The sequence below is a fragment of the Phaenicophaeus curvirostris genome, chromosome 27 (genome assembly GCF_032191515.1).
Source record: "Phaenicophaeus curvirostris isolate KB17595 chromosome 27, BPBGC_Pcur_1.0, whole genome shotgun sequence".
In the NCBI taxonomy this organism is placed as follows: domain Eukaryota; kingdom Metazoa; phylum Chordata; class Aves; order Cuculiformes; family Cuculidae; genus Phaenicophaeus; species Phaenicophaeus curvirostris.
The window spans coordinates 2368160-2383994 of NC_091418.1; the positions used below are offsets into that span (position 1 = coordinate 2368160).

The 15835-nt window shown below is 47.6% G+C and overlaps 1 protein-coding gene and 1 long non-coding RNA gene across 3 annotated transcripts in view; both read right to left on the minus strand.

The window, feature by feature from the left end:
* The window catches only part of LOC138731618 (uncharacterized), a 349611-nt gene that overhangs the window by 45414 nt on the left and 288362 nt on the right, over positions 1 to 15835 (minus strand). The gene's annotated exons all lie outside the window — the stretch shown is intronic.
* On the minus strand, positions 5251 to 14498 carry ENTPD4 (ectonucleoside triphosphate diphosphohydrolase 4). 2 transcript variants are annotated; one of them, XM_069877584.1, is made up of 13 exons: positions 14387 to 14498; positions 13274 to 13391; positions 12638 to 12835; positions 11930 to 12135; positions 11266 to 11416; positions 11076 to 11179; positions 10467 to 10526; positions 10084 to 10214; positions 9040 to 9206; positions 8486 to 8810; positions 7384 to 7469; positions 7011 to 7172; positions 5251 to 6302 (listed from the first exon to the last, which is right to left on the minus strand). In XM_069877584.1, exons 2-13 carry the CDS (start codon positions 13279 to 13281, stop codon positions 6077 to 6079), a joined length of 1824 nt encoding a protein of 607 aa, XP_069733685.1. In that variant the 5' UTR covers positions 13282 to 13391; positions 14387 to 14498; the 3' UTR covers positions 5251 to 6076. The 2 variants fall into 2 exon arrangements, with proteins under 2 accessions (XP_069733685.1, XP_069733683.1); XM_069877582.1 differs by having other exon boundaries at positions 10060 to 10214.

A 15835-nucleotide genomic window follows, 5' to 3' on the forward strand; every position in this document is an offset into this window, starting at 1 on the left:
TTCAAGTGCTCAATCGACATCTCTGGGTGCATTTCCAGCAATGTAACACCAATCATAGAATCACAGAATGGTTTGGGTTGGAAGGGACCTTGAAAATCATCCAGTTCCAGCCCTCAGCCACAGGCAGAGGCAAAACCAAACCCTACAAGACTGTCAGTCTTCAGACTTTTTCCTTTTCCCAGGCTTTTCATCACTTCCTAAACACAACTCACCCCAACTCTGCCTGCTTCTTGCTCTGAGAACAACTCAGTTTTATCAACCCCAACCACAGGAGAGGGACCTGGGGGTGTTGGTTGAACAGGAGCCAGCAGGGGCCCAGGGGGCCAAGAAGGCCAAGGGCATCTTGGGGTCAGTCCTGGCCCCTCACCACAAGAAGGATGTTGAGGCTCTGGAGCGAGTCCAGAGAAGAGAACAGAGCTGGGGAAGGGGCTGGAGAACAAGAGGAGCGGCTGAGAGAGCTGGGGGTGTTTAGCCTGGAGAAGAGGAGGCTGAGGGGAGACCTCATTGCTCTCTCCAACTCCCTGAAAGGAGGTTGTGGAGAGGAGGGAGCTGGGCTCTTCTCCCAAGGGACAGGGGACAGGACGAGAGGGAATGGCCTCAAGCTCCACCAGGGGAGGCTCAGGCTGGACAGCAGGAAAAAATATTTCATGGAAAGGGTCATTGGTCCCTGTCCAAGGCTGCCCAGGGAGGAGGGGTTGAGTCCCCTTCCCTGGAGGGGTTTAAGGGCCGGGTGGGTGAGGTGCTGAGGGACATGGGTTAGTGGTTGATGGGAATGGTTGGACTCGATGATCCGGTGGGTCTCTTCCAACCTGGTGATCCTATGATTCCTCAGAGCTCCTCAAAGAGCTGTTCCAGACTGGCAGGAAGCTGGAAGCAGTTTGGCCAGAGGAAGGAATGTGTGAGCGTCTGCCGAGCGGGGCATGGAGAAACATGACAGCCTGACGGAGGAATGTTTGCCGAATGCCCGGGTCGGGTAAGGATACAAGCAACAAATGCCATGCAGGTTTCCAGCTGATGGAAGAGCTTGTTGGTTGCATAAAGTGAAACGTTCAGTAGGAATTCAGCAAAGCTGTTCAAGGTAACATGCTGGATTCAGGGAATTTGCTGCCCCCTTCATATCACAGCTGGTTAAGACCAGAAGAAAAGCACCTAGCAAAAAATAATTTAAAAAAAATAAAAATCATGCAGTCTACAGAAAAAAAAATGCTGCTTAAAGTGTATTTGCATCATCTGGTCATGCAACCCAAATGTCGAAACCACTTGGACCAGGTGACGGTCATGAGAGACCCGGGAGACCACTTGGCAGGCCCACCAGCCCCCCTATCACCTCTCAACCAGTTTAACCATCACCTCACTGCTCTCTAGAGTCTGCTGCCCTTCACTAAGAGGGAAGCACAACTCTACCACCCCATATCTCATCCTCTTCCCAGCAGCAGTCACTCAGCTTCTTCCAGCCAAGGGCAAAGATCAACTCTTGTAGGCAGCAAAACCAGAGCTAACAGCAGGAATGGACTTTCCACAGTCAGTGACTCCACAAATAATAGATATTTTTGCTTGGACCAGCACCAGTTACAGCTGAATCCCTTTCATCCCCGCACACAGCTACCAATTTCAAGTCCACATCCCTTGCCTACACGTTTTCTTCTCCACCTGCCCGCAGGACACACCTTGCCACACGGACAAGTGAAGACTGGTTTCAACCAAGTAGTCACAGTCATGGTCCATGCTTCCAAAAATTAGCTACACGCTATTGCGTTCTATAATCTCTCCTCTCCAATTTTCAGTTCTTTCTAAAAGGGAAGGCTCATTGCCTCCCATACTCTGTGTTTTCACCCAGTAGACTCTCTGGAGCCGCAGGTCAACTTGACCTTTCGAATTCGTGGAGCAGATAAGCTAAAGTTCCATAAAGGTTGCTCCACACGGAGATGATTTAGGTGATACGTAAAGAATCAAAGGACGTGACTGCTCTGCAAGCGTCTTAATGACACGTGGCAATTTTCACACCAATTGCCTCCAGTGGAAAGTTCCAACATGTAATTAGAAAGCTTTGATCCCTGCTTTTGAGCTCATAGGGTGGCTAACAAACACCAGCGATTCCAGAGAAGTAGGTCTACGTCTCTGTCAAAAAAAAAAAGCATAAATCAATTTATATAGGTTTAATTCCTACTGGGACTTCTACAATTTCCACATTGGGAGTTTGGCAAGAAGAGAACTGACCTCCCAGATCCCATCCCCTGCTGTTTTACTCACGTAGCTTCTGTTGAGGGAGGAACCCTTGCATGACACGGCTCTCTCGCAGCCAGCAAGGCTGGAAAAATGAAATTCATTTCCTATAAGAAATGACTTCAAGTCTTTGAGATCTCCCTTCCTCCACCTCTGCATATGTCCTAGTCCAGCGGTCAACACAACACAGACTATGACCACATCACGCGTACTTTCCATCACCCACTTGAATTTCTGCTTTGCAGAATCACCCCTTCAAATCCGCAGGCTTCTTAAATTCTTGGTCTTGCTATCCATGTTTGCTTGCTAAAGCCACAGCTGACCTCGATGCTCCACGACAACATTCCAAACCAAGAACTAGACTCTTGAAGAACGGCCCATCTGCACAGAAGCTCAGATCAGCCTCCTAGGAGACCTGACAGGCTTGGAGCGACTGGATCCAAGGGAGGTGTCCCTTGGAACTTTGAGGTCCCTTCCAACCCAAACCATCCCACGATGTATTTCTGCAGCAGGGCTGAGAGATGATGTCTCCTCTTGTATTCAACAGCATCTGGTCCTTCTCAGACCCAGGCAGTTTGCACAATAGAGCAGCATATGCAGGTGGAGCACATCCATCTTCTTTGTATTTCTCTCCCCTCAGCTTTCAGGAAGGGTTGGGGGGAGGCCAGTGAGCACTGGAATTTCCCAACTGGAACTTGAGCTTCTGTTTTCCCCAGGCCAAGGAAGACTCAGTGCAAAGCACTTTGCAAGTACTTTTCATTCTCTGTCTTTAAGAGCAATTCCTCAGAGATCCTCCTGCCTCCTCAGCTGCTGAAAGGCAATTTCCCCCAAGCCAGCTCCTGACAAAACACAGACAGCACTCTGTATCCGACCCACAAATACCAACATCCTTCCCCATGTATCCAGGCTCCTGCCAGATTCCCTCTGTGCAACTCATCCAGGAGATGAGTATGGAAGGGTGTAGACAGAGTTTTGTCCTTAAAAAGATGTGAAAAGAGTGAAATTTCTAGAAAGGAAAAAGAGTTTGAGAAATCCAGCAGTGGCAACGCTGTGGGAAAGCAGTGGGAGCTAATCCCATGCGTGCAGTGAAATGAGTCACATGCTGAAAGTCTGGGAATCCTCGATTTAGGGAATGGGTTGGGTGGGAAGGAACCTCTAAGCCCATCCAGTTCCACCTCTGCCACGGGCAGGGACACCTCCCACTGGATCAGGGGCTCCAAGCCCCATCCAGCCTGGCCTTGAACCCCTCCAGGGATGGGGCAGCCACCTCTGCTCTGGGCAACCTGGGCCAGGGCCTCCCCACCCTCACAGCAAGACATTTCTCCCTAAGATTTCATCTAACATAGAGCTTAGAGATTAATATCTAACCTAAGTTCCAAACCCCTAGAAAGCATTTGGAGACATCAACCCCAGACATCACAGTTGTGTCTTTAGTGCATTGAGTCTTGCCTGGTACACGTGCTGAGTGCTCCCTTTTGAAGCTCAGGGCTCTAAAAATTATCTCCAGTCGCATAACTCACTCATCAGCTCTGAAGACCACACTAACTCTGTGCCACGCAACTTCCCAGCAGCACTTCCTACCAACCTTCAACCACAAGCAGGTGAGGAAGTCATCATCATCCTCTCATTCTTTAAACAAAGGGAGATTGACCCAAAAACCAGCTGTCAGGACCAGGTCCCCTAAATGCTACACACACACACAGAGGCTGGTGCCCAGGGAGAGGGACTCAGCAAGTCCTCACGAGGCTCATTTTGCCTTTCAACGAGCTTCATGCGTTATTTAGTAGCAACAATGGCAGAAACAATGGGACAAGAAGGAACAAGGTGCCCCCGCTCAGGTGGTGACTCGGTGACACACTGTGGACTGTCCCCTCCACTAAGAGGAGAAGAGAAAACCCTTTTGTTGCCACAAGCTGCAGGGCCACCTTCCCAGGGATGGTTTTCCCGGCAGAGCCTTGTGCTTCCTCCCTTCCTCTCCATCACATCTTGCTTTTCTCATATTTTTGTCTCCCAACGACTTCATCCATTAGGGGCTGCATTTGCTTTGGGTATCTTCCACACACAAAAGCACAACAACAAAGAGAAGAGTGATCCGTTTAAGAGCCTGTGAAGCCAAAAGCTTCAGTCTCCTTTGCCTGTCCATTCCAGGGCACCAGGAGAGGTCAAAGAGCAGTGCCCTTGTCTCCTCTCTGCATGCCCTCCCTGCCCTTAATGGACCTGGAGAAAGGACTAGGGGAACAGGAGAAGCAGAAGAAAGAAAATAAAGCATGTTCATACAGAAACAGACACAAACAGAGAAACGTTACCATTGTGACTGGGGAATCCGAGCCCTGGAAAAAGGTGCTGAGTGAAAACAGGGATTGCTCTCCTCTAAAGGAATCCTGTTTCTCCTGGGGGTGTTATTCAGCGCGGTCTCTTTGGAGCAGATTGGGGTGAGGTGGAAAAGCTTCCTTTTTATTTCCCTCTCCTTCATCTGGAGCTGCAAAAAAGAGCTGCAAGAATAATGGAGTTTAGGAGATGCCACAAACCTCTTCCTCCTCCTCCAGAGGCTCTGCTCCATCCTGCAAACCCCTGTGGAGGAGCAGGAGGACAAGAGAAATGGAACAAAACAAAAAAACAACCCCCACACACTGTAATTCCATGTAATAGGATGCTACAGCTGGATTTTCAGAGAAGCTAAGAGCTGAATTTGCAAATGCTTGCCACGGGATGGTTCAAGCACCAAGAAGCACAGCAGTCTTACCAATCCAGACACTTCGGCTTGGGACTTCAGTGACCTAAATTTAGCTGCAGTACAGCACATCCAAGCCTGAATTCTCTACAAAGTCAAAGGCAAAAGCCGAAGACAAGGAAAGAATTCAAAAATATCTAGATTTTCACCTTCGGTATGACAAAAATGCTGCCCAATAAGCTAAACTGCATCCAGTTTTCCAGCACACTCACACCTACTAGAAGAGGAGGATGTTCTGCCAGTTGGATGCAAACAGCGAGAACAGAAGCGACAATAAAATATCCACAGACCAAGAGTTCATATAAATCCCACTTTTAATCATGGACAAATTTACTTTCAAGTAAAATTAACAGTTTTAAATAAAATATAAATTAACAAATCAGAGTATTCAAAACAAAATAAAAAGACACGCTGTGCATGGCTACCCTAGCAGAAATAAAAGCCAAAGTGTATTCCAGTTCTCTTCACCTTTCTGGCGTTTCAAGGAGATCTCTGGATGATTATGAAATAAAGGATTAAAAAGTAGTGACTGTTGCCACTAGGAGGCAAAAGCTTCCAGGACAAAAGGGGAAACGGACACAAAGAAACAAAAGCGATTTAAGCAGTTTTGTGGAAGCACAGCACTGGGTGCAATAGATTTTTTTCTCTGTCACAGTACTTATCAAATCAGGTAAGCTGTCCTAAGAGGTTGTTTTGATTTAGAAACCCCTGCACTTCCTTTTCTTTGATTGAGGAGACTCAGAATTGAGAAGTTAAGCAATATCGATCCTGGAATCGGGAAAGGAAAATAAAACCAGGCCTCATTCATCCCAGCTCTCAGCATTTCACAACTCACACTCATTCTCTGACCATACTCAGCTTAAGCTGCCGCTATTCATTTCTTGACGAACCCCTGCTTGTCCCACAACAAAAGTGCAATATTAAAACCCCCTAATTTTTGGCAAATACTGTCTAACGAGACAAAGCCACATCGACCCCATTTTCCCAAAGCCCAGCTGCGTTACACACTTCAGGCAAATCTGCTTCTTCAATGGTTCAAAGGGACAAAAAGGAGGAACCCTGAGGTAAAAATGGCTTTTTTGTGTAGCAAGTCCAATACAAGCTCTCCATCGCAGCATCTCATCAGGGTCCTGCGATCTTCTGTGGGGGGAGGGCTTCCTCGATCCAGAGGGAAGTAGATGAGCTGTTATGCAACATTCGCCGGTGGATCCGTCTGAGCCTCAGCAGGTAAAGCAGGATGGAGAGCAGCACGATCAGAAAACAGGCAAAAAACAAATAGTGATTGTAAACAAAGGAGAAGCTCCTCCAGTGGGAGTGACTTCCACGGAAGTTTTCTTGCTGGATGTCTCTGAAAAGAATCAAAGGGGGAAGAGACATCAGTCACAAAGCAAACTTTGCATCTGAACTCTCTGACCACAGAGGAGAAGGGAAATGGAGCTGGGAAGGGGCTGGAGCCCAGGGGTTCTGGGAGCAGCTGAGGGACCTGGGGCTGTTTAGTCTGGAGCAGAGGAGGCTGAGGGGAGACCTCATCACTCTCTTCAGCTCCCAGAAAGGAGGTTGTGGTGAGGTGGGTGCTGTGCTCTTCTCCCAAGTAACAAAGTGATAGGATGAGAGGAAATGGCTTCAAGTTGCACCAGGGGAGGTTTAAGTTGGATATTAGGAAAAAAATTTCTTTATTGAAGGAGTGGTGAAACACTGGGGGAGGCTGTTCAGGGCAGTGGTGGAGTCTCCATCCCTGGAGAGGTTCAAAGGACAGGTAGATGTGGCACTTTGGGACATGGTTTAGGAGGCACAGTGGGGCTGGGCTGATGGTTGGACTTGATGTTAAAGGTCTTTTTCCAACCTTAATGATTCTATGATACTAGGAAACAGCTTGTTTGAACAGAATGCTCTTAATAAAGCATTAATTGAGCTACCTGGAATACGTACCGAGGTTATAGAAAACATGCTAGAAGTACCATCCTGTTTCCCCCTCCCCATCAGCTGCTTTGCCATCACCACTCCCCTTCATAGAACTCCCAAACCTTCCAAACAAATGCTACGTCTAGACTGGTACCTTAAAGGTAAAAATCGTGTTCGATAAAGGATGGCTCCTAAAGTCCATTGCACCTCTTTATCATAAACCTGCAGAGCTGTTTTCAGATTGCTGTAGCTCACAGGAAAAGAGAAGCCACTGTGAAATACTTCATACATCCAGGCGGACTTAAAACACTGGTACCTGTAGAAAGGAAGGGAGGCATTAAATCAGGCGAGCAGTTATAGAGTCCCGGAGCACATTTAGACACAATTATCAGCATTTTTTGATGGCTGATGCAATATCTAAGGTTACATTCACACTTTCAATGATTTCATTAACTGGATCATTTGGACATGACCTCTCCCTGGCAACCCTGCATGAACGAATTTGCTGTACAAACACAAATACTTACTTCAATCTGTGGAGATCAGCATGTGATGCATAAAGACCACGGTCAAAACGTTCCCGGAGGACAGACCACTTAGTGGCACAATAATCCTTCAAGTAGAAACAAAACCACAGACTTTAACATTGCTTCTGCCTCAAGAAGAAAAAAATCACCATAGAATAAGATGCTTTGTAGCTGTCAAAAGCTGGAAAACTCAAAAATAACATTTCCCTTGCACTGCCAGTAAGTCAGATCCCAAATTTTATGGTATTTGCCATAATATTTTGACCCATATTTGACATTTTGCTAGGGCAGCTCCTGTATAAGGACAGCCTGAGAGAGTTGGAGTTGTTTGGCCTGGAGAAGGCTACAGGGAGACCTTAGAGCAGCTTCCAGGACTGAAAGGGGCTCCAGGAAAGCTGGGGAGGGACTCTGGATCAGGGAGGGCAGGGACAGGATGAGGGGGAATGGTTTTGAGTAGAAAGTGGGGAGATTGAGATGAGATCTAAAGAAGAAATGTCTTCCAGTAAGACTGGGGAGGCCCTGGCCCAGGCTGCCCCATCCCTGGAGGGGTTCAAGGCCAGGCTGGATGGGGCTTGGAGCCCCTGATCCAGTGGGAAGTGTCCCTGCCGATGGCACGAGATGGAACTGGATGGGCTTTGACATCCCTTCCCACTCAAAACATTCTATGATTCTATGACATTCTTCTGCTTTGTGCTGTAACCTTAAACTGTTCCACCAGCTCGATCCCTGCGAGTTAACACCCGAGAAACTGGTACAAAATGTATAAAGCAAGAAGAAAAGGAATTCTTTTTCCCACAACTAAAACATTCCTAAAATGAAGCAAGGGGTGGAAGCAGCGCGGATTTCCCCATTACCAGGAGTTCTGTTGCAACTTGACTACCAAGAGTCCCATTCGCTCAGTTTTACTCTTGTGCCTTAAAAAAAAGTATTCTAAAACAAAACCCAAGGAGGAAGAGAGCAATGCCCTATGACAGTTCATCACAGGGGTAAAAGGATTTTGGGTCTTTAAAGGTAGATTTTTGTCACAAGAATTTCAGAACAAAGTGCTTCTGTGGAGTAACTGTTTTGAATTAGAAAACGTTTAGCATCAAGAACACTTTACCTTCGCGGCTTTAATAAATTTAGCAGCATTGTAATCTCCTCCCATTCGTAACACGTCCTCGGTGCAGTAGTAGAACTCAGAGAAACCGTAGAATTCACTGTTCTGGAAGTGCACGGCAGGCTGATAGACACCATTAAGAGATGTCTGCGTTTCGTTAGTCTTATTCATGAACGGCTGAATAATTTCACGACACAGATTGAAATCTCCCGTTCCTCGCAAATACATTATCTGTCCGTTCTGCTGGATCTCATCCTGAGCATCCAGGGGCAGGCAAGGATCTAGGTAGGGCGAATCAGAAGTCATTCCAACCTGCTTGCCCAGCACTCTGTGTGAAAGAGCAAGCACAGTGACAACTGCACATCAGAAATGGCAAGCTCTGAGATACAAGAGCACCAAAACAAAGCATCCTCACTTAAGAGACTTCAGCAGTGCATGCAACACGCTGTAGGAATTCAGTTTTATGTCAGGATACTTTCCTAAGCATATTCAAGTGAGTGGGTACTGAGCCTGCTGATGTACAGAGCCCACATCCCCAAGCAACTGCAGCCAGCTACCTGTTTTTAAGTGCTGTACTGGTGAATAGACTGTCTTCGTATCTCTGGCGCGCTGCGTTTCCTCCGAAGCCAAGGAATGTGGCAACGTAGACTCGGTACACGTGCTCAGTTTGATGAGCATCACAGCCCAAGTTGAATTCTGCAAGTAAGTTCTTGGCGACTTCCTCCTGGAGGAACACAAGCAGCAAGATCAGGTCTTAACAACATGAACCAGAACCTTGAGAGTTCTTTGGACAAGCATGCTCTTCTTTAAACTTCACTCTTTATCCGTTTTGCTTTTCACAAGCCTGCATTACCTTCTATTTCACGGGGAGAGCAACGCACATCAATTGGAGAGAACTGCATTATCACTACTGATACTCAATACTTGAGCAACCTGATCCAGTGGGAGGTGTCCCTGTCCATGGCAGGGGGGCTGGAATTGGATGATCTTTAAGGTCCCTTCCCACCCAAACCATTCCATGATTCTATAGTTAACCAACTTCAAAATTCAGGAATTACTCTAGAACTCAGTGAGCTGAAGTTACAGCAATTTACGTCCCATTTAAGGCTCATAAAGAAAGCTGCTTCCTACAACAGATGAACTGCACTGAGGATGTAGGTTATCTCTAAACAAACTGAACTCTCACCCCTGTTAATTCACTTTCTACCAACAAAACTTAAAGGAAAAAGTCATAAATCATGCAAGTTCTTACACAAAAGCACAGAACTTTTGTTTCCAAACTCCAGAACAGTCTCTTCAGTATAATAAATTTTAAAGTTATACATAACTACATGCACACACACAAAGAATGCACATCCAATTAAAATGAAGTGATAAATTATACTACTTGAAATCAAGTTTCTGATGAACAAAACAGAAATGAACAGCTTAGCTGATGAAGGACTTGTATTTGCCATCTCCTCCTGCCTTGCTTTTGGCATGGGATGTAGTGAAGAACAGGACTCAAAAGAAAGAAAATAAAAACAACGAATATGCATTAAAACAAATCAAAAGAAGGAAGTTGCACAGATAATAACCTGCTGCGAAGAGGCAAAGCTTACAGTTTTAGGGACTTCGTACGCTATCTGGGTCGACACTCCACCCATGTCGAGAATACCCACTGTCCTCTTACGGAAGATGGCCTCTTTATTTTCACTGCCTGGGACATGCACCTCCACAATCGCTTCATCCTCTAGATAAAACAAGGAAAAGCAGTGAGAAAAACATAGGATGGGCATAAAGCAGCACTGCACTGCTCCAAGTTAACCTTTTTATTTATAGCAATGCAGATCGCTAAAGTTTCACGTACAAATTAAACCAATATGGGCATCATCACACGCACTATTCCCTAATAACTCTATTTAAAAAACATCCTCAATAGGGAAAGCATGGGAACATATAATTAAGTCCTTCCTAAAATCCGATTCCCAATTAAAATACTTACCATCATCTGTATGTTCAAATCTTCCAAGAACAAAGTTGATGCCAATCCATGCATACACTCCTACATGCAGAAGAAAACAGATTTCAGGAATATCTGGTACACAGCAGCTTCAAAACAGATGGATTTTCTTGCACATGAGTTAAAGATACATCACTGCTCATGTTTTATTACACAAAATACTTAAACATTCCTGACAAGTTATTCCATTCCTCCTCTCCCACGTCAAGGCTATGATAAAAATCCTAATTCACAGAACCACAGAACCATTTAGGTTAGAAAAGATCTTTAAGATCAAGTCCAACTGTAAACCAAACACTGCCAAGTCCAAAGTTTCTTCCATCAATAAGGTTGTGCCTTATCCTCACCCCTCCCTCCCCAAAGCCAGAGAGAACGGACTAAAATTCCTGCTAAACACAGAGAAGTTATTTTCACTGCTAATTAGAAAACAGACAAGAGCGCAGATGATCATCTCCACGCTCCATATGTTGCTGCTGAGGAACAAGATCTCTTAACCGAACCACACTTCTAAAAAGCAACAAAAGAAATCATTCAACTTGTCCCATGAAAGTAATAAACACCTCAAAGATTATTTTCTCAATGTTCACCTACCTTCCTGTTTCCCTGAAATAACCTCTGCATGTGAGTCCGAAAAGAGAAAATCAAAGTGCACAGGTATATCAGTGAGCAGATCTTCAAGTATTGCCTTCTGCTGGCTGCAAAATCACATTTTGAGCAGTTAAAAATAGTCAGACACACCAGGATCGTGGTTCTAAACGCTAAAAATACAACAGGCAATAACCTTTCTGGCAGAATCCTCATCCCTGCAGTACAGAGAATGTAAAGAGGAGTCTCTTTGTGTTTCACACGTGGCACGTGTTCAGCAGCAAAGCTCAGAAGTGGAGAAATGTAATCGCTGACCTTTTCAGGAGAGCTGGCAAACTCTGAAATGCCTATGGAAACAGATAAATAAAAAAGGAAGATAAAGAAAAGGGAAGCAGCTCAAGGTTGGAAATACCAAACACACAGAGGAGAAAAACAACCCAAAGCCAAACCCGGGAAATCAACTACAGAAGTAAGAATGAAGATAACATTTAATCATCTTCCAAACAGTAAATAAAGCCCTGTATTAGGTATATTATCTATTTACATAATTGGTTCAAATAGCTTTACAGGAAGTTATTTATTCACCAGACTAACAGAATCAAGTTATCTGGACAACTGAAGGAGCAACTGTTCTCATCCACAGAGAAACTTAGCCCTCCTGACCGCCAGTGTCACGTTTCAAGTTTTAAAGCTGAACAAAGCTCTCTGCAAACGAAACCCAAAGAAACCTGGAGCAGTGCCACGCTGACAACTTGCAAGTGTCCTCCATCCAAACACTTTAAACACGGGGTTTGAGAAACCAAAGTCAGAACAGGTTGCTATCTAGCAAATCATATCTAAAATGATTTTTTTTCCAGTACCTGGTTTAATCTTCATGACCACAGGTTTCCTGTTCTTGTCCCTCATCTGTTTGATGTCCAACAGATCGTGGGGATTGCCATTGTGCCTCGGCCAACAATACACAAAGATCCTCGAGCCGCTGCTGCCACAGTCCACAACGATTCCATAGTTCAGATTGGGGTTGTTTGTATCCGTGGCTTCAGTATCAGTTACTCGGGCAAGATATCTAGAGGAAAACTAGGCATTAATACAAGGCAATTTGAGTTCCTTATGGAGGTTTTGCTCTGCATCAGATTTGAAACAAGATAACAGTTTTCGTTGTAGGAATCACAGTTTTTACTCTTGTGCTGTTGCTGAAGAAAAATAGTGAAGTGCCATCCATAAGAATCAAATTCCCAGAATAAATACCCAGGGCAATTTCCGAAAGAATTTATTACACAATATTTTGGGGCCTACAGGAAAGGTGAGGAGGGGCTCTTGATCAAGGAGGGCAGGGACAGGACAAGGGGGAAATGTTTTAAGCTGAAAGAGATAAGATATCAGGAAGAAATGTTTTGCTGTGAGGGTGGGGAGGCCCTGGCCCAGGTTGCCCAGAGCAGTGGTGGCTGCCCCATCCCTGGAGGGGTTCAAGGCCAGGTTGGATGGGGCTTGGAGCCCCTGATCCAGTGGAAGGTGTCCCTGCCATGGCAGGCTTCATTTCTCTTCACAAAACCCTTCCCAGGTCTCACCTGTGGAATCTCTTGTCCCTGTACGCACGCCCGTACTTATTGCGGATGACCACCAGGGAGTAGTAAAGCAGAGAGACAGCAGCAGCAAGTATTCCGATCACGACAATCTGTCGCAAAGTGGTGTTGAGGATACGTGGACATCCCACCGGAGAGATGCTGAAGTGCCAAGAAGCAGGAAGCAAACACGAGATGCTGATCCTAAAATTCAGAGAAGATAACTGGAACAGGTTGCCCGGAGCAGTGGTGGCTGCCGCATCCCTGGAGGGTTTCAAGGCCAGCTTGGATGGGGCTTGGAGCCCCTGATCCAGTGGGAGGTGTCCCTGCCCACAGCGGAGCAGTAGAACTGGATGGGCTTTGAGGTCCCTTCCAACCCAAACCGTTCTATGATTCTACAGTCTGCTTTAGAATGGATTTTATTACTAAGAAGCAGCACAGTGAGTTCCCAAATAAGCCAAGAACAAATAGATTCTTTGTAAACCTTTTACTTGGCTCTGCTCTATCCATGCTCTGTCTTAAGCAAAGCCAAGACTCTGCTCTTACCTCTGAATTCATCCTTAGCCATGGATTCATGATTTGGTTCCCCATCCATCACTCGGGACTCTCAATTTACTGTGAGGGTTCCTTTGGAATTCTTACCTCCCCATTTTGGGATACGGCCAGCAGACAGAAAGCCCAGCTGGTGTTCAAACATCAGCTGGTCACCTCAGGCTGACACGGCACCTCAACCCTCCTCAAAGCCATTGCTCTTCTGTTCCTGAATTAAAAAGAACACATAAACGATCACCTGGGCAGCATGAGAAAGAGCACTGCCAGCAGCTGGAAGACGTGCAGGGCGGGACTGTCACTCTTTTCCCACCCCTGCAGCCCTTCCACAGCCAGCCGAACATGAGCCAATAGAGCGCTCTGGTAGCCAAGAAGGCCAACAGCATCCTGGCTTGAATCACCCCTGGTGTGGCCAGCAGGACCTGTGTCCCCGGGCATTCAGCACTAGTGTGGCCACACCTTGAATCTTGAATTCAGTTTTAAGCTGCTCACTCAAAGAAAGACATTGAGAGGCTGGAGTGCATCCTGAGAAGAGAATGGAGCTGGGGAAGGGGCTGGAGCTCAGCAGTTCCAGGAGCGGCTGAGAGACCTGGGGCTGTTGAGCCTGGAGAAGAGGAGGCTGAGGGGAGACCACATCGCTCTCTGTTTCCTCCAGGAAGAAAGGAGGTTGGGGTGAGGTGGGTGCTGGGCTCTTCTCCCAAGGAAGGAGTGATAGGATGAGAAAAAATGGCCTCAAGTCGCACCAAGGAAGGTTTAAATTGGATATTAAGAAAAATTTCTTCACTGAAAGAGACGTGAAGCCCTGGACCAGGCTGCCCAGGGCAGCGGTGGAGTCTCCATCCCTGGGGAGGCTCAAAGAAGATGCAGACGTGGCATTTTGGGACATGGTTTAGCAGGCACGGTGGGGTTGGGCTGATGGCTGGCCTGGCTGAGCTGAGAAGAATTTTCCAAGCTCAACAACTGAGTTAAAAACACCTGCCCGAGGTGCCCCGTAGCGCCCAGACCCGCACGGGGAGTAGCAGGGCCTGGTCTAAGCCCCGGCGGGGACGGCCCCGCAGCGCCCGGGCCTGTCCCGGGAGTGCAAAACCGCAGCCCCCATCCCAGAGGGACCCTCCCCGCCGCCGCCGCGCATCCCCTTGCACCCCCAGACCCCCCCCCCCCATTTCCCTCGGGCCCCTCAGCCCAAGCCGCCGACATCGCCCTCACCTCCCGGCCCGCCGCCGGCTCGCCGCATAGCAACCTGCCGCCGCGCCACTTCCGGGTCCGCCGCCGGATGTGACGCAAGCACGCACGCACGCACGCGGGGCTGGGACGGGGGGGCGCGGGGACTATATAGAACAGCGCACGCTGTGGGGGCGTGGCCACGCTCTGGAGGCGTGGTTACGGCACAGGGGGCGTGGCCTACCCGACTACCTTATAAGGAGGGGGCGTGGCCATTGAGGGGGCGAGGGGGGCGCAATGATGGCGGCGCGGGAGGTGGTGGTGGTGCCTCTGTGTGACCCCCGCACGCAATTGCCTCTATCATAAGAGAAATATAAACACACAAACAGCTCAAACCCACCTCAAAATACATTTCTAAACGCAAACATGTGGATATAGAAGTATTAGTGTTTTCTTGCGTATGATAAAAGCGCAGTGGTGGCGTGGCAGCCGTGATGAGCATTGTGATAGAAGGAATAAGGACACAAATCTGGATTAAAAAATAATGCTAAAGCCTTTCCTTGCCTCACAGGGGCTGAAAGGCCGGCTGTGAGGCCGCACCTCCCATCCTCAGTTCGGTTTTGGGGACGCTGAGGGGCTGGAGTGTGTTCAGAGAAGGGAACGGAGCTGGGGAAGGGGCTGGAGAACAAGGATTCTGAGGGACCTGGGGGTGTGTAGCCTGGAGAAGAGGCTGAGAGGAGGCCTCGTGGCTCTCTACTGCTCCCAGAAAGGAGGTTGTGAGGTGGGTGCTGGGCTCTTCTCCCAGGGAACAAAGGATGGACTGAGAAGTGGCCTCAAGCTGTGACAGGGGAGGTTTAGATTGGATATTGGGGAAAATTTCTTCTCCAAAAGAGTTCTCAGGTGCTGGAACAACAGCCCAGGGAGGTGGTGGAGCCCCCAGTCCTGGAGGTGTTTAAAAGACACCTGTTAAAAGATGAGGTGCTCAGGGATGGTTTAGCGGTGGATTGGTACAGTTGGACTCAATGATCTCAAAGGTCTTTTCCGACCAAATCTGATTTTATGAACCCTCTGTACGTTGCCACTGAGCGGCAGCACAGCGTGTGCCTGCGCAGCTCCAACATCACAGCCGAGACCTGGAAAGGAAACATTTATCCAGAAATCTCTGATGTGAATCACAGAAAGGACCGGCAGAAAGACTGAGGAGCTTTGCTGGGGCTTCATTTCTCCTGGCTGGGACCTTCAACCTCATCCCAGCAGCCGCAGTCGGATGGAGCGTGGGCATGTGAGCAAATCCACACGCTTAGGTGATGGATACGTGTCTGGGCACAGGCTGGCATGATGTTGCATCAAGCTCGCGTGGGTTACGAGCTGCTTTATCAGGGGTAAGTGACATGCTGGGTGATATTCTAAGGTCAAAAATTGCTCCCCTGCAGCTGTTTTTCACTTGCGAGAGGAGAAGAGCTGGACCAGCCAGGCTGCTCTGGCTTCTCAGCT